General features: G+C 31.0%; 8 protein-coding genes across 12 annotated transcripts; 5 read left to right on the plus strand and 3 right to left on the minus strand.

Annotated features, from left to right (window-relative positions):
• Positions 1-222: 222 nt before the first annotated feature.
• On the plus strand, positions 223-4,442 carry LOC123275396 (integral membrane protein GPR155). Of its 3 annotated transcripts, none has more exons than XM_044743497.1 (8): positions 223-358; positions 428-569; positions 730-874; positions 967-1,256; positions 1,336-2,505; positions 2,589-2,757; positions 2,837-3,008; positions 3,079-4,442. In XM_044743497.1, exons 3-8 carry the CDS (start codon positions 795-797, stop codon positions 3,577-3,579), a joined length of 2,382 nt encoding a protein of 793 aa, XP_044599432.1. In that variant the 5' UTR covers positions 223-358; positions 428-569; positions 730-794; the 3' UTR covers positions 3,580-4,442. The 3 variants fall into 3 exon arrangements, with proteins under 3 accessions (XP_044599432.1, XP_044599431.1, XP_044599433.1); XM_044743496.1 differs by having other exon boundaries at positions 448-569; XM_044743498.1 differs by having other exon boundaries at positions 457-569.
• Positions 4,380-5,546, minus strand: LOC123275397. The gene is made up of 2 exons (XM_044743499.1): positions 5,387-5,546; positions 4,380-5,277 (listed from the first exon to the last, which is right to left on the minus strand). The coding sequence occupies exons 1-2, from the start codon at positions 5,451-5,453 to the stop codon at positions 4,466-4,468; spliced, it is 879 nt and encodes a 292-aa protein (XP_044599434.1). The 5' UTR covers positions 5,454-5,546; the 3' UTR covers positions 4,380-4,465.
• Positions 5,547-6,136: 590 nt separating this feature from the next.
• Positions 6,137-12,548, plus strand: LOC123260999 (probable ATP-dependent RNA helicase spindle-E). 2 transcript variants are annotated; one of them, XM_044722436.1, is made up of 4 exons: positions 6,137-6,309; positions 7,937-8,163; positions 8,307-8,604; positions 8,693-12,548. In XM_044722436.1, the coding sequence occupies exons 2-4, from the start codon at positions 7,957-7,959 to the stop codon at positions 12,493-12,495; spliced, it is 4,308 nt and encodes a 1,435-aa protein (XP_044578371.1). In that variant the 5' UTR covers positions 6,137-6,309; positions 7,937-7,956; the 3' UTR covers positions 12,496-12,548. The 2 variants fall into 2 exon arrangements, with proteins under 2 accessions (XP_044578371.1, XP_044578362.1); XM_044722427.1 differs by having other exon boundaries at positions 6,139-6,309; positions 7,934-8,163.
• Positions 12,549-13,279: 731 nt separating this feature from the next.
• LOC123261008 (ubiA prenyltransferase domain-containing protein 1 homolog) lies at positions 13,280-14,986 on the plus strand. Its single transcript, XM_044722449.1, has 2 exons — positions 13,280-13,543; positions 13,828-14,986. The coding sequence occupies exon 2, from the start codon at positions 13,836-13,838 to the stop codon at positions 14,838-14,840; it is 1,005 nt and encodes a 334-aa protein (XP_044578384.1). The 5' UTR covers positions 13,280-13,543; positions 13,828-13,835; the 3' UTR covers positions 14,841-14,986.
• Positions 14,987-16,222: 1,236 nt separating this feature from the next.
• On the minus strand, positions 16,223-17,447 carry LOC123269809. The gene is made up of 4 exons (XM_044735663.1): positions 17,188-17,447; positions 16,998-17,121; positions 16,755-16,905; positions 16,223-16,668 (listed from the first exon to the last, which is right to left on the minus strand). Exons 1-4 carry the CDS (start codon positions 17,281-17,283, stop codon positions 16,278-16,280), a joined length of 762 nt encoding a protein of 253 aa, XP_044591598.1. The 5' UTR covers positions 17,284-17,447; the 3' UTR covers positions 16,223-16,277.
• Positions 17,448-18,545: 1,098 nt separating this feature from the next.
• LOC123261962 (gem-associated protein 7-like) lies at positions 18,546-19,389 on the plus strand. Its single transcript, XM_044723898.1, has 2 exons — positions 18,546-18,858; positions 18,929-19,389. Exons 1-2 carry the CDS (start codon positions 18,720-18,722, stop codon positions 19,111-19,113), a joined length of 324 nt encoding a protein of 107 aa, XP_044579833.1. The 5' UTR covers positions 18,546-18,719; the 3' UTR covers positions 19,114-19,389.
• LOC123261955 (mediator of RNA polymerase II transcription subunit 30-like) lies at positions 19,177-21,296 on the minus strand. 2 transcript variants are annotated; one of them, XM_044723874.1, is made up of 5 exons: positions 21,245-21,296; positions 20,537-21,039; positions 20,266-20,413; positions 19,381-19,637; positions 19,177-19,303 (listed from the first exon to the last, which is right to left on the minus strand). In XM_044723874.1, the coding sequence occupies exons 2-5, from the start codon at positions 21,008-21,010 to the stop codon at positions 19,205-19,207; spliced, it is 978 nt and encodes a 325-aa protein (XP_044579809.1). In that variant the 5' UTR covers positions 21,011-21,039; positions 21,245-21,296; the 3' UTR covers positions 19,177-19,204. The 2 variants fall into 2 exon arrangements, with proteins under 2 accessions (XP_044579809.1, XP_044579820.1); XM_044723885.1 differs by lacking the exon at positions 21,245-21,296 and having other exon boundaries at positions 20,537-20,671; positions 20,702-21,039.
• Positions 21,297-21,426: 130 nt separating this feature from the next.
• Positions 21,427-24,793, plus strand: LOC123261950 (engulfment and cell motility protein 1). Its single transcript, XM_044723860.1, has 6 exons — positions 21,427-21,667; positions 21,775-22,068; positions 22,139-22,987; positions 23,666-24,103; positions 24,169-24,475; positions 24,550-24,793. Exons 1-6 carry the CDS (start codon positions 21,536-21,538, stop codon positions 24,708-24,710), a joined length of 2,181 nt encoding a protein of 726 aa, XP_044579795.1. The 5' UTR covers positions 21,427-21,535; the 3' UTR covers positions 24,711-24,793.
• The last annotated feature ends 55 nt before the right edge of the window (positions 24,794-24,848 follow it).

The raw sequence follows: 24,848 nt of genomic DNA on the forward strand, positions 1-24,848 counted from the left end.
AATTTAAATTATAGGATAATTTTTTAAAACTAAACATTGGTTGTAATTGTTCAATTAAATATTATTTTGAATAATTTATTATTTTAAATAATGTAATAGAAATGGTTATTGATCTTTATGGCACTATTGAAAGCTGTCAATTGAAATAAAAATAAATATTACTTAAATACTCACAAAACAGTGCTTACGTGACCTACGTTCTCATGTCTATGACTGTGTCGGCTTGTATATATAAATATACTTAATAATTTTTATGCATCGTAATAACAAAATGCACAAACTAGCAATATCTATATCAGCTCTTTTGTAAATCGTCTGAGAATGACGCATATTACCAGTCAGTTGACAATTATTGTTTGTAAGTTTTGAACATTTTTTTTATTATTAAATGAAATTGAAAAATGTTTAATTTATAAATACGTTTTAGTATTATTGATTTTTTGTCAGTCGTTCTAGATTCATAATGTGCAATAGTCGAATGAAATGACAGTGACTGCAAAGAAAAAAAAGTTCGAAAGTTTAAATGAAATAAATGTAACAAAGAACAATGACGTATCTTAAAATCATTAGTAAGTATTTTTGGGAGGTTATTAATTATTTTTATTTATCCGGTAATTCAAAGGTTAACTTTCATTATGATAATAAAATTCCATATGTTCAAGTACTTTTTTTTGATAATTAAAATAAAATAATGATAACAATAATAACATTTTGAATTATTATTTACAGATTGACTAAACAAATGAATATGTTTATTTGTTCTTCTTGATTATTAAAAAATATATTTATAAAACATGGAGCTGGATATACCAGACACACCTACAGATAATTTATATCTTGCTCTAATACAATGTTTTGCTATAATATTATGTGGGTAAGTAACTAATTTCTAATACTGAGTATTCTTTTATTTATAAAAATTCATTTTAATTTCTTACAAGTCATTAAAACTCTTAATTGTTGTAGGTACATAGCTGGAAGACTTGAAATAATCACCAAATCAGAAGCCAATGGTCTTAATACTTTTGTTGGAACATTCGCTTTACCATCATTAATATTTTTATCACTAGCAAAGCTTGATTTTTCGTTAGTAAATTGGAAGTTTTTATTAGCTGTCTTTCTTGCCAAGGCATGTGTGTTCCTGGTGGTTCTCGGAGTGTCTCTGATAGTAACACGACCAACAAATCCAGGTCGAGCTGCATTGTTTGCAATTTTTGCTACTCAAAGTAACGACTTTGCCATCGGATATCCGATGAGTAAGCACAACACTGACGTACTGTTTATTATTTACTTGTAAGTAAAAATAGATCACATATTAATTTTTATATTTTTCAGTTGACGCTCTTTACGGTGATACTCATTCTGAATATGCAGCCTATCTCTACCTGATGGCACCGATATCACTGGCTATTTTAAATCCAATTGGTTTTATTTTACTAGAAATAGGAAAGCGTCGTACAGGAAGCCAGCAATCAGGATGGAAACTAGTTGGTTCTGTAGTTAAAGGCATCGGATTGAATCCTATATTATTTATGACAGTTTTGGGAATCATCGGGAATTTCATATTCAGTCATCAAATTCCAAAGATACTATCAGTTATACTAGAAGTATTTGGTAATGCTTTTTCAGCAAGTGCATTGTTTTTATTAGGCTTAATGATGGTAGGAAAGATTCACACTTTAAAAGGCCCAGCGCTTGTTATACCAGGAATACTGATCTCGGTTAAATTGTTGGCACTTCCTATGATAATAAGAGAGTCTGTTATTTTACTAAATGCTGGAGTTAACGAAACAGATACGAGAGATTTAAGTACATATGGTTTTTTATACGGAACAATACCAACAGCACCAGCGCTCTTTATTTTTACATTGCGATATAACATAGACATTGACCTGATTGCATCTTCTATGGTTGCTTGTACTTTCCTGTCGGCTCCATTGATGTTTGTATCTGCTAAACTAATTACTGCTATTAATGACGGCGTGTCACCGGCCAAGTATGCTCAACAGTTGAATACATTTTCAATGGACGTGAGTGTTGCCTCAATAGCTGCTTGCTTGTGGCTCTTTGTTTGCTTCGTTGTACTTGCAGGGAAGAGATATAAACGGCCAACTCATCGGTGTACTTTGTATTTGATTATCGCACAACTCGCTGTTGGCATTGGCGTTATAATATGGACTAAACTCGAACCCAATGAAATTGGTTCTTTTCTTTGGTATGTTCAATTTGTCCTTATCACCGTTGGTGTATACGCAAGCAGGATGTGGACAGTCGTGTTGGCTGGGACTCTGTTGTTTTTAAGCTCTCGAACGCTGACATTTGTACAAAATATGCAGAAATGGATTATGCCTATTGGTTTTATGATACCTGTATTAACTGTAGGTCTTATGTGTCTTATAATATCCCCAAAAAATCCTGATGACATTGACTTAAGGAACCCGAATTTTCAATTCGGTCGAGTACAAGCAGCTATTTCAATATTTATTCTTTTATTTTGTTTTATAGGTAAGTAAACTAATTTCTAAAATTTTTTAAATTTAATTGTTTGTATATTGTACTCAATATATTTTTATTTATTTATTCTTTAGTAACACTTGGATGTTTAGTGCTACAACAAAGATATCAAAGACGTCATCATGCTGAAGTTTATGCCAGTCTTATAAATAATAATACTGATAATGCGGAATCGACGATGGTAGAAACCAGAAATGTTGTGGATGTAGAAGATTTAATACCTTCTGGACCATCATTACCAGCGTAATTATTTTTTATTATTCTTATGTAGTAAACTATATAAAAATAAAATTAAAAAATATTTTAACATTTAATTTTTCAGAGGTAATTGCGTATTAGACACAGGATGTGGCTTCCAGCGCAACGGATGCATTCAAAACGACTTGGTTGATGAACAAGACTTTGAGATTGATCAATTACGAATTGATTCAGATGATCCCCAATTACTTAGACACTTAGTTCTACTCATTTTTCTTTTATGCTCTATGTTTATTGTATGTATTATTTTTTCTAATATTTGATACTGGTGTATTTATTGTAAAGTAATTAAAATAATTATTTCAGGGTCTAGCTTTATCGATTGGCACAATGATAATGGAACAAATGACTGGCGTGTATGCAGAGCTAGCTTTTCTCGACGTCGCATTTAGTTATGGACAATCGTTGATAGTATTTGTGATATTTGGATTAGATCCAGGACTTGGAAAATTGGGATCCTGGCTGAAGAAAGTTTGCAGAGAGTGGCGTACTCGCCAAAAATTACAACTACCAGATGAAGAGTCGCTTAGCGCGGAAACTAAAACAATTCGCGAACAATTTCGTCAATGTCATCTGCACGAGTGTCGCCAAAGAATTTCTAATTGTCGTAGGCGATTGTTGAAAGTATATCAGGGCGTTTTTTCAGGTAGTGATCTTGTTGATTGGTTGTTGGAGCAGCGATTAGTTCAGAATCGCGAAGAAGCTGTGCAATATGGTCGTTGCCTTCTTGAGAGTAGAGTTTTACATCACGTTGATGGTACACATCATTTTCATGATAAAAATATTTTGTATTCTTTTCGGGGCTAATCGTTATTATTATAAAATAGATTTATATATATTTATGTATTAGATTTTTTCTTAAACAATTGTTTATTGTTAATTGTTATTTGAATTTTATCAACCTAACTAATTTTCGAAGGATTAGCGAGTATTAACAATTCCATTAGGTTGAATCAGTTTTATTATACGTTGACTTTATTTCTAATCAATTTACCTGGACAGAAAATGTCAGTGACTGATTAAAATAGTTACAAAATGAGGTTTGCTTCAATATGAATTTTAATTCATATACTTCCGAGTTATTTTTTTAATAATTTATGCATCAGATCTCTTATTAATGAACAAATACATAGGTTGATTTTTAATTTAATTATGTGACTAGTTACTTAGTTTTTTATCTGCCGGACAGATAGATGAATGATGATATTCTTTGTACATCAAATACGATAATAGTGATTATAATAATTTTTTAGTAATAATAAATAAGCACAATCATAAATAAATTAACGCACCTTCTTCAATATTTATAAATGAAAGTATTGTTGGTTGAAATGACCACTTGATAATACGACGGCTGTGTGAAACGCTAGACAATATTTGCTACCTAACTGACAGTTTATAGTTATCCTCATTCAATCATTTAAGTATTTAAAAACAATTGTGTTTTGTACTCATATAAATTTTCTGTTTTTAATTATTATAGTAAATTTAGTATAGATAATTTATTTTAATAAACTTTATCAGCTACTCATAAATATGCTTTTAAGGAGACAGATTATATTTTATAATTATTTTAAGTAATGATAAATAATTGAAATAAATGTATGTAAAGTTTAATACAAAACAATTGTATTCATTTTAAAAAAAGAAATAAATACACGTCAGTAAAACATTGTGTTTTATTTAAATAAATTTAGAATGGTAAATCATCATCAGGATCCTCTTCATCAAAGTCATCATTTTTGTCAGGTATGTAGTGGATTTGTGATTCACTTGTAGCATCCTTAATTACTTGCATATAAGGCAACGGCGTTTGATTACGTTGTTCTAATTCTCTTGCATTCATGTCTATCCTAAACGAAGCTTGAGGCTTTACTGACGTTTCAACAACTTGAGAAACCAACACTGGAGCTTTGAACTCAACAGGATTCTCTGACTTTATCTCACAACTTACTGGATCTTGAGTTATAACAACATGCTTTTTCAAAATGCCACCTCCTCTTTTACAATGAACCATTGCTACTTCATAAGAAATTTCATTATTCATTGCTGTTTCGCTAGATTTACCTAATCTAACATACGTAGTCCCCAACGTTTCAATCTTTGGAATTTTTTGCGTTCCAAAGTCACGCCTGTAGACGCAAATCAATTGTGATACACGTTGTGACAATTTATCAACAAATCGTAAGGCTCTAGCCAATCCTATATTAACAATCAGCGAACTCAAACAATTCAGAACAACAATTGACTTTTCATCTACAATACTCGATTTCATTATTCTCTCACAAATCTCGTTAAAATCTTGCTTTTCATAAATTTTATCCAAATCTTCTAAACAATAGTCATGTATATGAAGTTTATTTTCTTTAAATAATGTTGTTAAATAATTATAATGAGATTTAGTATTAAAAAATAATAATAGATGTATTTGTTGACTTAAATTTGCAGTACTCCACATCTGCATCCATCCGTCGATTAAATTATCAGCACATGGTTCTTCCACATCTAAAAAAAATAATTTATTTATTAAAAAATTACTTCTTACAAGACGAAGTAAATAAATTTCTCATTAATCAAATATTAATTAAAAAATTAAAATGTAATGATAGGTTACCTTCATCAATGAGAATAAATGTCGCATCCTGCATCAACGGTAAACTTGTAATTAATTTTTTTGCCATATTTAAGAAATTATCTATTTATTTTGAATAAATTTAACGAAACAAAATTTAAAAAAAATAATCTGATTTATATATATATATAAAATTTTGTTACAATGTTATTATTTTGAAAATATCAAAACACGGCACTATGGAACGGTAGTTACGACATCTGTATTGAAAAATTTGTATTAAACCAACGAAATTATTTTCTGATTTTAGCAGTTTGAAACTCAACGGTCTTTTTGTACTATATTGTTATGATTCTTTGATTAATTATTAGTTAAGTTAAAAAAATTGATGAAATTAAAAGTTGACAAAAAATTACTTTAAATAAGAACTTACAACGTTTATTTTAAAGTATCTATAAAAAAAAAATTATTTTAATTTTTATTTATACAAAAAATTTTTCTTCTTCTATTGCTCAAGCATATTTTCTCAAACATAATTTTTATGTATTGGCAGGGTGCGAAGTATATGGTGGGGAGGGCTGGCGCTGACTACCACTTTTACGTGTAAATCTTATGGGAAGAGCATGATTTAACGCTAATGGCAATCACTGGAACTAAATTACTCCGTTTGATTTAACATTGGAAAAGCATGAAAAATGAGGGCAGCACCATCGTGCACCTGGCCAATATGTTACTATGTACAAAATACACATACATTGAACTAGTTCGCACAGGTTCTCTGTAGGGTTTCTAGTCAGCCTGTTAGACTGTTAGCTGTTAGGCTCATTGTGTTGAAGTTCTCCGCGACGATAAGTCGCTGTCTCTGCTTGTTTATTCGTTTCAAATTACAAATATTTATTTCTTTTTTTCGAATTGCTGATAACCAACGTACTTTTGTTCTGATCTTGATGATTATTTTTTCCCAAGTAAGTTACAAAATTAATTTTTATTCATAATTATTAAAAAATTATTGACAATATTTTTTTTAAATTCTTTTAAAGAAGATTAACCCTTCAGTACCCACGTTCTTTTTAGTGTCTCACTTGCACTGCAGCGACATCCTATAAGTTGAATGTTGTTGCGTGAGAAAAATTCTCTTAGCGAGGGTACTGAAGGGTTAAACGTGAACCCGGTTGTTTCTTGAGAAAGCGTCGGTGTTTCTTTGTTAGCTGGCCATTTATTTCTGTGAATAATACGCACTAGTTTTTTTCAATTAATTTTTTTTTACTAGCTAAAGAATTTTTTTTCAAACTATTGATTAATTTTGTTTCAATCAAATACAATTAATCATATTGATATAATCGTAGTCGAACAAATATTTAAAAAAATTAAACATTCAATTTTTTATACTCAAACGTATATATATTTTCAATTGTTAACAACAATAATGTATCTATTAAACAAAACAAAAGTTACAATATTAATTATTTTTGGTCTTATGAAATGACATTAAAGTTAATAGTCACTTGAAAATTTTTTATTTTTTTTTAACAAATAAATTTGTTTTGAAAAATTATTTCTAAGAAATTGCATTTTTTATTTTTTAAAATTTCTACTTGTTAATTTTTAACTTCCCGCTAAGAAAATTGAAAATTTTCAAAAATCGGGAAGTTATTGTTTTCACCCCTTTTTTCGGAAATCGAGTTTTCATCAGATCTCAACGTTTTGAGGTCCTGGGAAGCTTTCCTGACTATTTCCGCGGTGATGTCACCGTGTCTGTATGTGTGTGTGTGTATATGTATGTAAATCTCTCATAACTTTTAAACGGATCATCCGATTCGATCGAAATAATCGGCGTTTTGAAGAGTTCCTTTGCCCCTAGAATTCTGATACTAATTTACAGAATTTGAGTCGATCAATTTTGAGAAATCTCAAAAATAAAATTTCCAAAAATTCGTTTTTTTGAAATATCTTTTAAACGGCTCAACCGATCAATTCCAAAAACTAATCAGCTCTTAACCTTAAAAAACCACGTTGATTTCCAGCAGCCCGGTCAAAATCGGTTGATTTGTTCGTGAGATATCATTGTCGAAAAAAAATTGTAAAAAATGTGTTTTTTTGTTTTGATTTTTTTTTTTTCAGAATTTATATGAAATTTTTAGTCTGAACAGTTTACGCTTAAAGATTTTTCAAAGAACTCAAAAAACTGCGTTGAATGCCGTAAACCGCGAGAAAATCGGTTAATTCATTCAAAAGTTATTGCGGTTTGAAAATTCAATAAATAGTGTTCTATAAAACTTCTATTAGCCTTTTGAGCTCGGAGAGCTCAAAAGCACAGAACAGCGATTTATTTGAGCTCGGAGAGCTCAAAATTACACAAAAATTATATTTTTGAGCTCAAAGAGCTTAAAAAATAAGTGAATTGTTGAGCACTTGGGTATGGAGGTAGCGGGAAGTTGCAGGGATGGCCTTTAGGGTCAACCGTTTTGCTAATTTTTTTTTATTCTTTTTGCAATAATTTATTTGTTAAAAAAATTTTTAAAATTATTAGGTATCTGCTAAATTAATTTTCGCTTTCATGAATTAGTTTATAACTTATAATTCTTCCAGAAGTAAATCAAAATCAGATCAATATGGAATACCCGTTGGATTTTTTTAATCATCAGAAACCTATTCCACCCATGAACTTACATCGAAGTGCAAGAAAACGAACACCGATGACGTCTAATCTTGCGGACTGTTCATTGAGTGGTAGCATGCAATCACTTGCTGTTACTATTGCTAGCGGCACTGATTATGCTGATGAGTATATTCAGAAAGAACAAGATCAAATGTTTGAGGTATATTGTGCATTGTATTTTTTATTATTTTTATGGTCGAGTTTTTTATTATATTATAAAAATTTTTAAAAAATATTAGATTTATTGCTGAAAAATTTTGATAAGAATTTTATGATTAAAACTAATTTTTTGACCTTTTTTAGGCATCAAAGTACTTTCGACCCGAAGAAAACACGTTTGATCAAATGTCTATCGGTACTGAACAGCCTCTAGATGATGAAAAAGCCCAGGAATTGTCGCGTCTTTACAAAACTTACAATCTAACATACACACCAAAGGCAAACCTTGCGATTAAAACAATACAAGAAAAAATAGTTGCTGCTGTCGCTGCTGAACCAGTTACTATTATTCAAGGACCTACGGGATGCGGTAAAACTACTCAAGTCCCTCAATTTATCATGGATTATTGCTTCAAACGACAACTACCCTGTAATATAATAGGTAAAATTTAATTTTATTATTTATTAAAGTTTCATTGATTATAAATCTCAATTGCTAATCTTATAATTTTATTAAATTTATTTTATAGTAACCCAACCTCGCAGAATTGCCGCCTTAAGCATTGCCAAAAGAGTTAGCGAGGAACGAGAGTGGCCGCTAGGATCAATCGTCGGATACAAAGTCGGATTGTCTCACAATGTTTCACAAGATACCCGACTAACTTACTGTACAACTGGTGTATTATTACAAAGATTAATCTCAACAAAAACATTGACTGATTTTACACACATCATAATCGATGAAATTCACGAACGTGATCAAGACATGGACTTTTTATTACTCGTCGTTCGCAAGCTATTATTCCTAAATTCTCACAACGTCAAGATTATTTTAATGTCTGCAACTTTTGATGTCAAGAAATTTTCTGATTACTTTGCATCTTATGTAGGACGCACTTTAACACCAGCCATAACTCTTGATGTTGAGAAGAGAAATTTTTTTCAAGTTCGAAACTTTTACATCGATGAATTACAATCATTGAGGCCAATACCAGATGTAGTATTATCAGAGCCCCGAGTCACTAAAGATATGATTGAATTCGCTTGCAGGTTAATGGGAATAATGGATGAAGTTGATAGAAAATCAAAGGCAGAAAGTTTAAGTAAAGATGAATTACGTCGACCAGGAGTTTTAGTCTTTTTACCGGGCATTCATGAAATCGAAGAAATGCACAGCTTCATGAAACATGACAGATTCTCAGAATTCAAATGGGACATTGTTGTTCTTCATTCTTCTATCACCACTGAAGAACAACAGCGAGTGTTTACACTACCACCAAGAGGATATCGTCGAGTTATTTTGTCAACCAACATCGCGGAGAGCAGTATCACTGTTCCTGATGTCAAGTTTGTCGTCGATTTTTGTTTAACTAAGCAACTGACGACAGATCCCAACACAAATTTCCAGTGTCTTGAACTCACGTGGGCTAGTAAATCGAACTGTGAACAACGAGCTGGCAGAACTGGGCGTGTAATGGATGGACGAGTCTATCGGCTGGTGCCAAAAGAATTTTACAAAAAATTACCAACTGAAAATCCACCAGAGATTGTAAAAGCTCCTCTTGAACAAGTTGTTTTACGTTCAAAGATAATTGATTTAGGACCACCCAAAGCTATACTGGCTCTTGCACTAGATCCTCCCGATTTAAGTAATCTCCAACGCACGATACTGTTGCTCAAAGAATCCGGAGGATTAATTAGCTTTGATGGTGATGAAGATTTAGATGGAGAATTGACAGATCTTGGACGCATCATGGCCTGTCTCCCCATCGACATTCATATTGGAAAAATGATTGCTCTTGGTCATATGTTCAGTGTCCTCAGAGAAGCAATCATCATCGGTGCTAGTATGGCAGTAAAAAACATGTTCAGCTCGCCTTTCCAACTCAAACTAAAATCGTACGACGCCAAGTTGATGTGGTCACAGTACACGAACAGTGATGCTATTTCTTTTTTACATGCTTACAATGTATGGATGCGTGAAAAATCATCAGGTCGCATTAAGACTGATAGAGAAGAAAAAGAGTGGGCACGTACGAGTTGCTTACAAATAAGAGTTTTGAGAGAAATCGATGCTACTGTAAAAGACATTACACAGAGATTGGCAAAAATCGGGATCAAAGAGACTTACGGATCTGGTAAAGTTGATTTAGATGGCGAACAACGTTACTTTGTATTGAAAATTGTTATTGCTGGTGGATTTTACCCACATTATTTTATAACTCATTCGCCACATGATGAAACTTCGAAGATGAAATTAATTGGTGGATTTGACCCGTTAAAAACAGTGTACTTACAAGGATGGCCTTTCGATCAATCGAGTGTACTTTACGCAAAACGTTTTCAGCAAGTTTTTGAAAACTGTTCCAGCTACGGTCCTGAGAGTATTAAAGTAAATTTCGACAATTCTAATCGTATTTATGTCACGTTTAGTAAAGTAGAAAGAGATGAGTCAGAAGATGTGAACAAAAGACTTGAACAAATTCCTCTTCCTGTTTACCGGGCAATAAAAATGCGTTCTGTAGGTCCTCAAATTGAAATTCCCGTGCTCAAGCCAGAAGACTCAACTGCATTAATTGAAAAATTGAACATTCCTAAACAGAAACCGATGGATATATTCTCTAATGAGCAAGAAGTTACTGAACTTCCATCAAGTGGTGCACGACCCGTTCTACCAAAATTAGATGAAACTGATTTAGTGATTTCAGTCTGTCGGTTCGTAGACCCCGGCCATTTTTGGGCTCACAATAAATCCACGCGCACCATTCAGCACTGTCAATTCATAAAGACTTACATTAAAGAAATAGATCCAGAAAATAAGCTAAAAGCTCCTACTTCACCACCTGTTATCGGATCTATCGTACTGGCTCCATGGATGTCTAAAACCAAGGAAGTTAGTTATTGCCGAGCTGAAGTCCAATCAGTAACAATGGTCTCGAAGCAGAATAAATTTGTTCAAGTATTTTTCGTAGATTATGGGTTCAATCAACGCATTGCTCTTGGTGACTTGAGACTTCTCCCCAATGAAAATCAGATTACTGAATTACCAGCGCTGGCATTTGAATGTGTTCTGTCAAATATTCAACCTTCTGCTATGAACAATTTGACTGGCGGGTGGTCTAAGCAAGCTATTCAAGAATTCCGTGATTTATTGAAAACGTCTATCGAACAGCGAGGCAAAGTTTATTCTGTTGTCAACAGCGTTGTCTCTATGAGTTTAACTTGCATTACTCAAAAGGGTGACTCGATAGATGTAGGAAATTATTTGATAAAAAAAGGACTCGCTGAACATCAGGAAGAAAATTTCTTATCAAAATCTAATCATGAAATTCGGCAACAAGTTAAAGAACTTACCATGGACGTCAAAAACCATTACGAACGCTTGCAGTACAATCAGAACAGCATTGTTGAAAATTATCCTGAACCTCCACCAAAAGACAAGTGTACAAATGTTGTAAAAATGCGTGGACCATTTTCTCCGTTGGAAGTTGAAATATCGAGCTTAACAAATGCTGGATCAGGTCGAAAAATTGTCATCAGTGATTCATCTGTTAATTCTGTTATCATGGACGATAATCCAGTTAATCCTCATCAACGATTACTCATTGCTGGATCCATAAATGAAAGTGCTGTTACACATAATCTTACATTGTATAACACTACTCTTATGCCAAGTATTCCGGGCTTACTTCCTCTTTTATGTCTGATATTTGCGCCACAAATTGAACTGAGGAGTAATTCGTTCGGCACTCAGTACATCGGTGTCCTTTGTGGCTTGGGCTACCACGAGAAATCTCAACATAGTATTTTCCCCGAGCATGATATGCCAATCCCATTTGACGTCGAAATCACGATGACTGATTTGCAACTGATTAATCAGTTGAGACATTTAATGAGTCAAGGTATTTTCATTGATGAAGGTAATCAGGAGCCTGCTGAAACAATTTTAACATGCCAGCGTCGAATCAATGAAATTCTCTTCAAGATAATTAACCAAAAGCGAAAGCCAGTCAAATCAGAAGTCGATTTACGTCGTTCGGTTTGGTGTCGCTACAATAAAGAGCTATTTTTGAAACCTGGACCTTTTGCTGACTCTAAACAAGGAATATTTAAACTTCATTGGGCGTTGGAACTACAAGAAAAAAATGAATTTAAAGAATCAATGATTGAACACTTGACTGAGTTGAAAAAAATCGCGTCAATGAGTTACCGTGATTATCTTGGTGAACCGATAGAATGCAAATTGTGTAAGCTCAAAGTCTATGGTGTATCCAATCTGCGTTTACATATTAGTTCTGATGAACATCATATGCGTGAAAACTCAGTGAAATAATTTATCAATTAATTATTATTTTTTACTTTTTTTTTGTTACGTAAAATTTTTTATTTGAATTATTTTTTGAGTTATTTCATTTTATTGATTTGGTTTAAAAGTAAGAAATGAAAATATACAAAAGAATACAACTAAGTTTTTTTTTTTTTTTTTTTTTTTAAATAATTAAAGCCACTGTGAAGAAAAATATGTAACTCATGATGATGAACTTTATTCTTTCGATAATAATACATGGTTTTAATTAATTTAGTTATTGAAGTTACTAACATAACATAATTATTTAGCAATTGAATTAAGTAAACAGCAAAAATTGTAGCTTTTTTTCGTAAAAGTTAATATTGACTGATCTGCAAGTATTATGTTAAGTATAAAAATAATTATTAAGATGTTATGTTTACAAAAATACATTGATAATTTAATAATTTTATTAAAAACACATGATCTTAAGATAAAGCTGTATTTATTTGTTTATTAATTTAAATTAATTTTTAGGACAATAAAACCAGCAGTGACCGCTTCTTAATATTTTAATTATAAATTTTTAAGTTAATACAAATATATCTTATGAAAATTTCCATTTTTAAAGTGATGTTTTGCAATTTTAAATAATTGCTCATTGAAATGTAATAGTCGTCAGATACCTGCTGGTTTTAATATCTTCTTATCTGTAATTAAACTTTCATCTACAGGTAATTCAATCAAATAACCCGCCGATTTTTCTACACGTATTTTATCTGCGCAAAATACACGTGTGTTGATGAGTAATAAGAATAAAAAAGAGAGTTGGTAAAGTGTCAGATAGCGCTGTATGTAGCAACGGTTGAAAACACGTCACCAACATATTTTTTAGTATATTTACAATTATTTAAGTTTTATGATAGTACTTATAAACAGTTGTATTAAAATAATGCTATTGTATTGAATAATTGCACAAGAGTTAACTACGGTGTGTAGTACACCGTAACTGATGTACATTAGTGAAATGCTTGGTCGAGAGATATGGAAGCTTTCTTAACCTAACTTTCACATTTGACCTGCTGACTAAAAGGTGAACTTGCTGTTTTAATTTATAATAGTCCATGTATTTACTTATAGATAAAATTATTACTTAATTTTTAAATAATGGAACAATTTATTTTTCTATAAAAATTTGTTTACTTATAAATGAAAAATCTCACAGGAGTTAAATAGGCAAATTTAAAATAATATTAAAAGTTGTTTTTAATTTAGTTTTATTTCTAGCTCTTGATTATTATTACGTATTCATCGTTAAATAAATGAAAGAACTTTGAATAAAATAATATATATTAATTATTATAAATTTATTTTCAGACGAAACCATGATGTCAAATGGAGTAAAAAGTCCTAATAAAGACACGGGAAATAGCAAGAGTTGCACGAGTAACATTAATGGTGCTTCTTTATCATCATCAACATATAGTTCGCCTTTAATGAAATTTTCTTCGTACTTCTTAGCTGTACGACCATGGTCATTGAGCGCATCACTTATGCCAACGTTTCTGGGATCTGCGTTGGCCTACCGACTAACCGGTTGGGATAGTTTTAGTTTTATCTTATTTGTTCTAACACTGGGCACAATTATATCAGTTCACGGAGCTGGTAATGTTGTTAATACATATTTTGATTATATCAAAGGAGTTGACAGCAGCGGTAAAAGCGATGATAGAATTTTAGTTGATCATTTATTATCTAAAGATGAATTAGTATCTTTAGGAACATTTTTATATGCCGTAGGATGTCTCGGTTTTGTATTATTGGCGATGATTTCACCAGCGAAAATGGAACACCTAGCACTTGTGTTCTTCGGTGGGTTATCATCGTCTTTTCTTTATACAGGAGGTATTGGTCTTAAATATATTGCGCTAGGTGATGTTATAATACTTGTCATTTTTGGACCCATATCTGTATTATTTGCTTTTATGGTACAGACTGGTTTCATTCAATGGGGAACTTTTTATTATGCGATACCACTAGCTTTGAATACTGAGGCTATTTTACACAGTAATAATACACGAGATTTAGAGAGCGATAGAAGAGCAGGAATTGTAACACTTGCGATACTTATTGGACAAACAGCGTCACATCTTTTATATCAATTTTTACTATTCACACCCTATATAACTCTTGCTGTATGGGCATGCAGATATTCATTGTGGTTTCTTTTGCCAATAATAACGCTACCAAAAGCCTTTAAAATAGAAAAACAATTTCGCAGTCAACATACAATACAAAGTGTGCCTAAACAAACGGCTAGATTAAATAGTAATCTTGGTATTTTGTATGTTGTGGCTTGTCTTTTGGTCAAGCCTCTTCCATATCTGTAATTTTTTTACACATCATTATCAATTGTAATTAATATTATTTTTATTTTAATCGAATTGTTTAATGGGTAGCTATTGTGAAAGTGAAAAGAGATCATTTAATTATAAATAAAAATGCTGAATAAATAATTGTAACAAAAAAAAAAAAATTACTCGGCAGTTTTGATGCCAATGTGATGCATAATATCCTAAGTCGTATACTCTACTCCGATTAATGCTTTTGCGATAACTTTTTTACACGACTCAATCGCCTGCATTAGTAAATAAAATAAATTATTGATAATAATGTTAATATATTAGTTATTTTATTGTCATACGATATTATTTAACATAATATTCATGTTCATAAATGAGTTACAAATAGAAAAAGGATTGTAGAGATAACACATTTAGGATTATATGTCATCAAATTTTAATTATTGTATTTTATTTTACTTGTCATTTTATTATTTATTTATGTATCATTTTAGTTTATAAAAATCAATTATATCGAATATTTTATTAAAAAAAAAAACCATGGCGATGGATTATAAAAATTTCAAACTAATTTATTAATTTTTAAGCTAATTACAAAGATTAGGTCATAATTTATTATTAATATTGGTGAAAGGCAGTCAATGAACATCGTACTTATTCATAATACTATTAGGTATCACTTTAAACTTAATAGTATTTTATGTAAAGCGTTTAAAAACTTTATACATATTATTGTATTGAAATCACTTAAATCGACATTGGGTTAAATAAAATTTTGTACTCATCTTTTGACTCTTTCAAGGCGTGTATTATTGTACATTCAATCGAATTATTCAAAAATTATTTAATACATAAATTATAATGATAAAGCAACTTAAAAAAACATGACAATATTGTAACTCGGCCAAAATAACGTATAAAAGCTGTTGTACTTCATTTTTCATTTATCATGAGCGTTGTAATTGTAGCTCTAGTCACCCAGACGTCTTGATGTCTTGACGAAAATTTATGAATATTAATAAAATAAAAACGGGTGCAATGGAACAGTGTAAATTGATGTTTAAGGGTGTAATTTTAAGAAATAAACTTAAAACGAAAACGATAAAAATTTTAATTTCATTATTTTATTGGTCAACGCAGTAGTGTATTAATTGATCTTTTATATTTTAAGTTATCATATTATATTTGAAATAGAATAAATGAAAACATGGAAACAATGTTTCATTCGAAACATTTCATGGTCATTAATCTTAACCATTTTTTTTTTAATAACAAATTGGCAGAATCTAAATTAAGTTAAATAAAAAAATATTTACTTATATTATTATAAAAAAATTTTCGTGATTCTACTCATAACATATTAATATTTTCTTATTAATTATTTTTAACTTTTATTATTATTATTTAATGACATAATAATGCATAAAAAAAGGAAAAAAACAAAATAGAAACTTAAAAAAAAAATTAAAGTCTAAATGGTTTGCCACGACCGATGGTACTAATAGTAGATCTCGAATCATCAGTATCACTATCATATTTAGTGACATATTTTCTTCCTGTAAAACCATAAATTTGTCCACGACCTACACCGTTAACAAAACTAACAACAGACTCGGTATCTTCGACGTCAGTAATCGCCGATGCTCCCATTTCCAAGTCATCAGTAATTGGTTTTAAACGTCTACCAACTCTTGATAAATTTTCGGCTTTCTGTCTTTGTTGTATAAATTTTCCACGACCTTGGGCGTACGCACTGCTAACAACAGAATCGATGTCTTCAGCATTTGATTCTTCGGTATATTCCACCATACAAATTTCGGATCGTCCCTTAGGTTTTCTCAATTTGGGCATTGGGCTATTATAATATAAGAAAAAAAATATAATTAATTGATTGTTATAAAAAATTAAATATAAAATGTATACTTCAAATTTAACAATTACCTAACTATATCAGAATTTTCGCTAACAATTGATGTAGCAGTGAAGGCATCTGACAAACAGTCATTCCATGATTCGTCGTAATGGTCAATACTACTTTCAGCAATGGAAGGTGGCAAAGAATTGATTGATCCATGATTTTTCAATACAAAACCTAATACAATTAAATTAATTAATTACAAGTATTTATCAATGATATTTTATATTTCAACAATAAACCATTAATTTAAGAAGAAGAATACGTACGAAATTGATCATGATCGATATATTTTCTGTCTGGACAATTTTTTATGTGTATTTTCAATTCAGATTCCGACATCAAGTGCGTAGCATTAAATGGACATGTTTCTTTGTAATTAGGCGGAAAATTCTAACCAACAAAAAATAATAATTAAAAACAAATAAATAAAGGTCTAAATGTATAAAATAAATTTACCTTTGAGCATTTAACCAAGTGCCGTTGCAATCTTGATCGATCAATTATATGACTTCTGTCATAAGGACAAATTACAGAATCCAATTCTCTCTGCATGATTCGAAAGTTAACGATGAAAAAAATTGAAGAAAAACTGACGAATGCTTTTTCAGACTTGGATATTTATAGCTTGAAGCCCTTTGTTGAAAATTTTCAATGTAGTACCTATGCCTTTTAGTGCAGGGCACACGGAGGCCTGATAGAAAGAGGACGCTCGCTTTACTGAAGCCACAGTCCAAAAATTGGATACAGGCAACAGAGCGCGCTGCTGTTTCAAAGGTTCCCGTAGATTTAGTATAGGGCCAGTTTTTCAATCCGGGATAAAATTTTATTCAATGCTAAAATATATCTATATATTTTAGGTACATAGATATACTGACAATAATAATTATATTTTGGATAAAATTTTATCCCGGATTGAAGAACTGGCCCTTAAAATTCAAATAAAACCTTTAGTGATATTTTTTTGAATATCAAATTTTAAGTATTCATATTTTCTTTATCAAGAGAATAACAATTATGAATAAAATTAAATTTGTTTTTTGCATTGCTACAGAACTCATCAATATTTTTGATTACCCATTAATAGACTTTCTTTTATTAACTTTATGGACTTTGACTTTATTAAAAATCGGCGTTTTTTTATTTTTCTTATCTTTAGAGGGGTCCACTAAACTACTATATAGTATATTACACACCTAGGGAAGTAAAGTAAGAAATGTCTCAGATCACAAGTAATTGTTGGCCGAGGCGAAGCCGAGGTCAACAAACATGTGATCTGAGGCTTTCTTATTTACTTCCCGTGGAGTGTATACTATTTTTTTGCTCGACGAAGGTGTTTATGAATTATGTGTTGAAATTCATGCATTTCAGTTTCCTTTCCTCCCAGAATGATGTACTGAATTATTTTTATTGATATTGTTTCGCAATAATCGATGGACACCTATTTCCAAATTTTCAAACTCAAATTTTTATGAATTTACAGAAAACTCGTGCTTTCATGGACGTAACATTGATGGCTATGGAGTAAAAGAAGTTTTGAGTAAGCCTGTGAGTGTGCCAGTAGAAGTACTATTTTTTTTTTTTTTTTTTTTTAATAATAATAATATAATTTTTTAAAGCGTGTAGGTAGGTTTTTCTTAAGTACTTATAATTTTTTTGAAATCAATTATAAGAGCATACGTACGCCATCTGAGAATCATTAAATACGATATTAAACCTTATTTAAATTTACCGCTCGCGGAGGAATACAAGTTCCAAGTCTCTGGTTGTTGACGAATGGGCAGTGAATAGATATATAAAATAGGATAAAAATCCCGAACGAACCCGAGGTTTATTCTGTTTATTCTCCGGCTGGGACGACTAATGTGTGATCTTGTTTATGTCACAAGTCAAATTAAACTTAGCAGTTATCCTAACTCTCTAGCAATTGCAATAAGTGCATACACGTTTTTAATAAATTAAAAATAAAATTGTTTACATAGAACTTAAAAATGTTTGATGGTGATTTTAAAACCGATAGTATTCAAGATTTATCAGAAGTAACAGAACCTAAATTTTCAAATCCAGAAATGCAAGAAGCTCGTGCATTTCTACGTGAAAGATACTTGCGTTTTATGAATGGGATTATTGGTAAATATTAACAATTATTATTCATAATTTTTAATTAAATTTATCCATTACTCATAATTATAATTTTTAGGATCCAAAGCGAATTTTTATCTCTACGAAAACTCACATGTGTCAGGAGAATTTCGTGGATGTGATGTTGACTGTTTGGAATTATTCGTTCATAATTTAAAAACACCACTGGGAGTTGTTCCGGAGGCTATTCTACGAGCTACTGATGTGATAAGTTTTACAATAAATGACATTAAAGCGCAATAAATGTACAATAACAATTATTTGAATTTTATTTAATTTTGATTAATGTAAAATAACTTATTTTTATAGTTACACGTAGGTAGAAAATTTAATTTTAAGATCTTCGCATATGCAACATTGTATTTATTTCGGAAATAATTCGTCTTAAGTGATCGATTATCTCTTTGAGATGTCGATTTTTTGCTGTGACTTGCTGAAATAAAGCATTGACATCTTATTTATTATTTGATACTTTTGTATTTCAAGAAGAATAAATAAAAATTAACTTACGTCGATCAATTCTTTACGTTCTTCACAAGCGAGTCGATACGGTTCTGATGTTTTTTTCTCATCAGACTTCATATCCCACTCCTCTTTCAGAGGTATTAAGCTCTCAATATGTGTGTACTCCATACCCTGAAGTTGACAGTTTTCATTACACTTGTCATATACAAGTCGCAAACGTCTTAAAAGTAAAATATTCATTCTTATTTGATCATTTAACTTTGCTTTCTTATCATTTGCTGCTGTTGCACTTTGAGATGTTCCTGAAATATTAAAATTAAAAAAAAAAAATTAATTAACTTTTGATAATTATTAAAGGTTTTAATTATAAAAAAAAAAAATTATACTGAAATTAGCAGACATCTAAAAATTTTTGGAATTTTTATAATTAATCAATTATATGACATTAAAGTTAGTAGCCACTTGACTATTTTTTAATTTTTTTAACAAATAAATTTGCTCCAAAAGATTATTTTTGAAAAATTGGATTTTTAATTTTTAAAAATTTCTAAATGTCAATTTTTTTTTACCATAATTTACTTGTTAGAAAAATTTTTAAAATTATCAAATATCTGCTAAATTAATTTTCATATCAATCATATATTAAAAAAAAATTAGCATTTTTAATTTTGTAAAATTTCTACACATGGAATTTTTTAATTAAATTTTTTTCATCTCAATTTAATTGTTAGAAAAATTTTTAAAATTATCAAATATCTGCTAAATTAATTTTCATATCAATTATATATTAAAAAAAAATTAGCATTTTTAATTTTGTAAAATTTCTACACATGGAATTTTTTAATTAAATTTTTTTCATTACAATTTAATTGTTAAAAAAATCTAAAAACTTGTTAAATGTCTGTTAAATTTAAGATCATAAAAATTTACCATTAGGAGGATGAATAACTTTGAGAATTTGAAAAATTTCTAGTGCACGACTGACAATATCTTGTACAGTTTCCTGTCCTAATTTGCACAAGCTGACAGTATTGAATTCTTTGTTTTGCTGTTGCTGCTGTTGTTGCTGTTGCTGTTGCTGCTGTTGTTGCTGTTGTTGCTGCTGCTGCTGCTGTTGTTGTTGTTGTTGTTGCTGTTGTTGTTGTTGTTGTTGTTGCTGTTGCTGTTGTTGTTGCTGTTGTTGTTGCTGTTGCTGTTGCTGTTGTTGCTGTGGTGGTTGCTGAGGAACTTGAGGCTGTTGCTGAGGGACTTGAGGCTGAATTTGAGGAACAGATGCCTGAGGTGTCTGAACTTGATTGACAGCTTGAGTATTCTGAGGAACAAGAGTTGCTTGTTGCTGTTGTTGTTGTTGTTGTTGTTGTTGTTGTTGTTGTTGTTGCTGTTGCTGTAACTGCATTTGCTGTTGTTGCATCTGCTGGAGTTGCTGCTGCATAAGAGTTTGCTGTGCTAATTGTTGACGCTGTTGAGTCATGACTTGCTGGGCCATCGGATTGGGGCCAACATTTCCACCCATTCCGGCTCCAAATTGCTGAGGATTTACCAAACCTGATGGCAAACCTCCTTGCTGCGGACCCATCAACTCTGGCACCATTTGGCCACCACCAAACTGGTTTATCATCGCTTGCTGCTGAGCTGCCGGGAAACCCGATGGGAAAGACGGTTGTTGTCCAGCCATCCCAGTAATCCTCTTATTGTTTTTTTATTCTAAAAAAAATATATTCTCTTATCAAGACAATACTTTAATAAAAATATAAATTTTTGTTGTTGTTTTTAATATTTTTAATCTTATCTGTGTAACCTCTAAAAAATTTTAAAATTTTAGAATTTTAAAATTCTTATTTATTGACACCTCCATAAAATATTTTAAAATTTTTTTCATGAAGAAAAACATTTATTAATTGTTACTTACTATTTTATTATAATGTTTATTACATTGTTATAATATAAACAAAAACAGTATTAACTTTTGTCTTTCATTATTTTTAGAATTCTAAAATATATATCATAAAATATCTTCTTTATCAATTAGCAGTAAAATAGTTTCTTCTGCAATGTAACATATATAATAAATATAATATATATTAGTAGTATTCATAAAAATGGTTGTCACGTTAGCATGACACATTGTCTTTGTCATCAGTTTTTTTAATAATTAAAAAAAATAAAAATATAATTTTACCAAAATAACTTTAATTGATAAATGTATACACAAGCAATTAAAATGCCAGTGCAAAAAGATTTAAATATTGTTAAGATTGCCGTTCAGATGACAGGCCAAATGCCTCAATTGATTGAATTCAATCAAAAACAACCATTGGCTGGAATAATACAAGTAAGTTAATTGATAAAATTATTTTTATTAATTAAGCTACAAATATTTATCTTGTAATATTAAATTATATTATTACTTTACTAGTATTGTTATTATTATTATTATAGGGCCTTTGCAATGAATGGAGTCTTACTGATCCAGAGACGTATTCTCTTCAATTTTCTGAAAATAACAATCAAAACTACATAACTGAAAAAAATAGAAATGAAATAAAAAATGGAAGTGTTTTAAGACTGGAACATTCGCCTAGTAAAACAGCTGGTGATATTTTACACAAATTAAATAATGGAACAGCTGAGGATAAATTAGCAGCGTTACAAAAATTAAGTACTCTTAGTAATGACATTACTTTTGCACATGAGTTTATAAATAAACAAGGACTAGCCCTAATTATATCACAAGTAAGTTTTTTTTTTTTAGCAAGAAAGATATTTATTAAATTAATTAATTTTGTTAAATTTATTTTGATAGACTGAGTCAGGAAAATTTAAATCAACATCATTAGCATGCTCTCTTCAATCATTTGTCGAGCTAATGGATCACGGAATAGTATCTTGGGACATTTTGGAGCCTCCGTTCATAAACAAAGTCGCGAGTTATGTAAATAATCAATCAGTGGCTCAAGATTCTAATGTAATTGAGGCATCTTTGAGCATCCTCGAAAATATAGTCCTGAATTCGTCTGGCAAATACGGTTTAGTCGAGAAAGAAGTCACATTTCCGAATCTCGTGATGCATTTGCAAAGCATGTCACCACAGATTCAGCAAAATACAATTGCATTGATAAATGCACTATTTTTGAAAGCCGACTTGATAAAGAGGCGCGCTGTAGCAGCAACACTTCAATCTAAGCAAGTGCGTAATGTTTTTCTCACCAACGTAATACAGTCGACCGGCCAAGTTGGCACTGAAATGGCTCACCAGCTCTACGTCTTACAAACGTTGGTGCTGAGTTTGCTCGAGCAACGTATGATGACCAAAATGGACCCACAGGATCAGGATGCGCATGATAAAATTAAAGAATTACGTCGTATTGCTTTTGACACTGAGGGGAACGTCAGCAGCGGTGATGTTGCTGCACGCAAGCAAGGTCTTTTTGCCAAAGATTATAAAAAATTGGGCTTTAAATATGACATTAATCCTGCGTTGGATTTCAACGGGACGCCGCCTGGTATGCTGGCGCTTGATTGCATGATTTATTTTGCTAGGAATCATACTGAGTCGTACACCAAAGTCGTTTTGGAACATTCTTGTCGTGCTGATGAACATGAATGTCCTTTTGGTAGGACTAGTGTTGAACTTGTTAAATTATTATGCGAGGTAATTTAATTTTTAGTCTATTTAAATTAATTATAAAATAATTAAAAATATTATCTATATTATTAAGAGAATAAGAAAAATTTTGTGTCCAGGATAGTCATATGATAAAATCGGTTTTTTTAATGAAGTTTAGTGTCATTGCAAAGGTCTTGACTTGAATTTGTGCCTTTTAAAGGTTTCATGAAAAATATATAAAAATACATGTGGGTACTCAAATGAAAGATCTCGATGAGTGTAACATCGGGATGAGCTGATATCTTTAAAAACATCAATAGTTAAGAAAGTACAGTACAATTTAACATAATTAAAAAACGACCTTGTATCTTGAAAACTATTGACATTTTTAACGATATAAGCTCACCCCTATATTACACTCATCGAGACCTTTCATTTGAGTACCCACATCAATTTTTCATATTTTTATATATATATTATATACATGTATATATGAAAAATATATCAAAATGCATGTGGGTACTCAAATGAAAGGTCTCGATGAGTGTAACGTCAGAATGAGCTTATATCTTTAAAAATGTCAATATTTAAGAAAGTACAATGCAATTTAACAAAAGTCATTATTATATTTAATAAAGCAAGTTTACAAGTCACGGTAGTCACATAGTGACTGCAAGGTTGCTAGTTTAGTTATTAATTTGTAATTAATTAATTATTCTAAAGGTATTGAGGATTGGAGAAGCACCGAGTGAACAAGGCCAGTCATATCACCCAATGTTTTTCACTCACGATCATCCCTTCGAAGAATTTTACTGTGTGTGTATCATCTTGCTGAACAAAACGTGGAAAGAAATGCGGGCTACTACGGAAGATTTCGTCAAAGTGTTTTCCGTAGTGCGTGAGCAAATCACTCGCGCTCTCCAATGCAAACCAACGGGACTAGATAAATTTAGAAATAAATTGCAACAGCTTACGTACTCAACGATCACCAACTTGTGGCAACAGGAAAGAACTAACCGAGAAGAGTGGGAGAGTCATGCAAAGCCGATTGTTGAATTACGAGAGCAAATAACCCCTGAAATACTTGACCTTATTCAGCAGCAGCGATTGGGCTTCCTGGTAGAAGGCACCAGGTTTACTAAATACAGTGCTAGAGGCCAGGTAATTTTTATTAACAATAATAATTCATTTAGTTTATTAATTTATTTTATTTTTACTTTACACAGAGAATAAAAGATAAATTTTGGTACGTTCGTTTGTCGCCAAATCACAAAGTGTTTCATTATGGTGATTGCGATGAAAAATCAGTCCCTACAATTGATGATCTTCCGATGAAACTCGCTGTCGTTGACATACGTGGACTGCTTATCGGAAGAGACTGTCCACATATGAAAGATTTGCAGAGACGAAAGACTACTCATCAGTTGGCATTTTCGCTGGTGCTAGATTCAGTTGAAGTATCTAATTTAGACTTCGTGGCACCGGATGAACAAGTTTTTGATTATTGGACTGATGGTATCAATGCGTTACTTGGTATGTAATTTATTTACAACATAATTAAAATTTTTTTAATTTATTACATCATTTAATATAAATAAATTTTTAAGGAAACAAAATGACAAGTAAAGAAACGGAAAATGACTTAGAAACACTTTTATCAATGGATATTAAATTAAGATTACTTGATGCTGAGGGTATTGACATCCCCCAAGATCCACCACCAGTACCAGAACCACCACCAAATTACGATTTCTGCTTTGAACTTTAAGATATTATTAGATTGTAAGTTACCAAATAAGTTATGAGTTTAAAGGCTTTTTTTAAATGACTATTACGTACAAGAAAATTTTTTTAGAAATTTTAACGTTTCATTTAATGATTAATCAAATGATAAAAACTATAATTT

The sequence above is a fragment of the Cotesia glomerata genome, linkage group LG1, assembly GCF_020080835.1.
Source record: "Cotesia glomerata isolate CgM1 linkage group LG1, MPM_Cglom_v2.3, whole genome shotgun sequence".
Lineage (NCBI taxonomy): Eukaryota > Metazoa > Arthropoda > Insecta > Hymenoptera > Braconidae > Cotesia > Cotesia glomerata.

What these genes read in the sequence shown, in the direction of transcription:
- LOC123261008 (XM_044722449.1), top strand. Translation starts at nt 13,836, where the DNA reads ATGATGTCAAATGGAGTAAAAAGTCCTAATAAAGACACGGGAAATAGC.
- LOC123261955 (XM_044723874.1), bottom strand. Translation starts at nt 21,010, where the DNA reads ATGGCTGGACAACAACCGTCTTTCCCATCGGGTTTCCCGGCAGCTCAG. An exon ending in AGCAACCACCACAGCAACAA is followed by an intron (nt 20,414 to 20,536) that starts CAGCAACAGCAA and finishes CAACAACAGCAG; the next exon opens with CAACAGCAACAGCAACAACA. An exon ending in AACGTAAAGAATTGATCGAC is followed by an intron (nt 19,304 to 19,380) that starts GTAAGTTAATTT and finishes GCTTTATTTCAG; the next exon opens with CAAGTCACAGCAAAAAATCG.
- LOC123275397 (XM_044743499.1), bottom strand. Translation starts at nt 5,453, where the DNA reads ATGGCAAAAAAATTAATTACAAGTTTACCGTTGATGCAGGATGCGACA. An exon ending in ATTTATTCTCATTGATGAAG is followed by an intron (nt 5,278 to 5,386) that starts GTAACCTATCAT and finishes TATTTTTTTTAG; the next exon opens with ATGTGGAAGAACCATGTGCT.
- LOC123260999 (XM_044722436.1), top strand. Translation starts at nt 7,957, where the DNA reads ATGGAATACCCGTTGGATTTTTTTAATCATCAGAAACCTATTCCACCC. An exon ending in AACAAGATCAAATGTTTGAG is followed by an intron (nt 8,164 to 8,306) that starts GTATATTGTGCA and finishes GACCTTTTTTAG; the next exon opens with GCATCAAAGTACTTTCGACC. An exon ending in ACTACCCTGTAATATAATAG is followed by an intron (nt 8,605 to 8,692) that starts GTAAAATTTAAT and finishes TTTATTTTATAG; the next exon opens with TAACCCAACCTCGCAGAATT.
- LOC123261962 (XM_044723898.1), top strand. Translation starts at nt 18,720, where the DNA reads ATGTTTGATGGTGATTTTAAAACCGATAGTATTCAAGATTTATCAGAA. An exon ending in TTTTATGAATGGGATTATTG is followed by an intron (nt 18,859 to 18,928) that starts GTAAATATTAAC and finishes TATAATTTTTAG; the next exon opens with GATCCAAAGCGAATTTTTAT.
- LOC123275396 (XM_044743497.1), top strand. Translation starts at nt 795, where the DNA reads ATGGAGCTGGATATACCAGACACACCTACAGATAATTTATATCTTGCT. An exon ending in TTTGCTATAATATTATGTGG is followed by an intron (nt 875 to 966) that starts GTAAGTAACTAA and finishes TAATTGTTGTAG; the next exon opens with GTACATAGCTGGAAGACTTG. An exon ending in TGCCATCGGATATCCGATGA is followed by an intron (nt 1,257 to 1,335) that starts GTAAGCACAACA and finishes TATATTTTTCAG; the next exon opens with TTGACGCTCTTTACGGTGAT.
- LOC123269809 (XM_044735663.1), bottom strand. Translation starts at nt 17,283, where the DNA reads ATGCAGAGAGAATTGGATTCTGTAATTTGTCCTTATGACAGAAGTCAT. An exon ending in ACTTGGTTAAATGCTCAAAG is followed by an intron (nt 17,122 to 17,187) that starts GTAAATTTATTT and finishes TTTGTTGGTTAG; the next exon opens with AATTTTCCGCCTAATTACAA. An exon ending in TATCGATCATGATCAATTTC is followed by an intron (nt 16,906 to 16,997) that starts GTACGTATTCTT and finishes TAATTGTATTAG; the next exon opens with GTTTTGTATTGAAAAATCAT.
- LOC123261950 (XM_044723860.1), top strand. Translation starts at nt 21,536, where the DNA reads ATGTATACACAAGCAATTAAAATGCCAGTGCAAAAAGATTTAAATATT. An exon ending in TTGTTAAATTATTATGCGAG is followed by an intron (nt 22,988 to 23,665) that starts GTAATTTAATTT and finishes ATTATTCTAAAG; the next exon opens with GTATTGAGGATTGGAGAAGC. An exon ending in AATACAGTGCTAGAGGCCAG is followed by an intron (nt 24,104 to 24,168) that starts GTAATTTTTATT and finishes TACTTTACACAG; the next exon opens with AGAATAAAAGATAAATTTTG.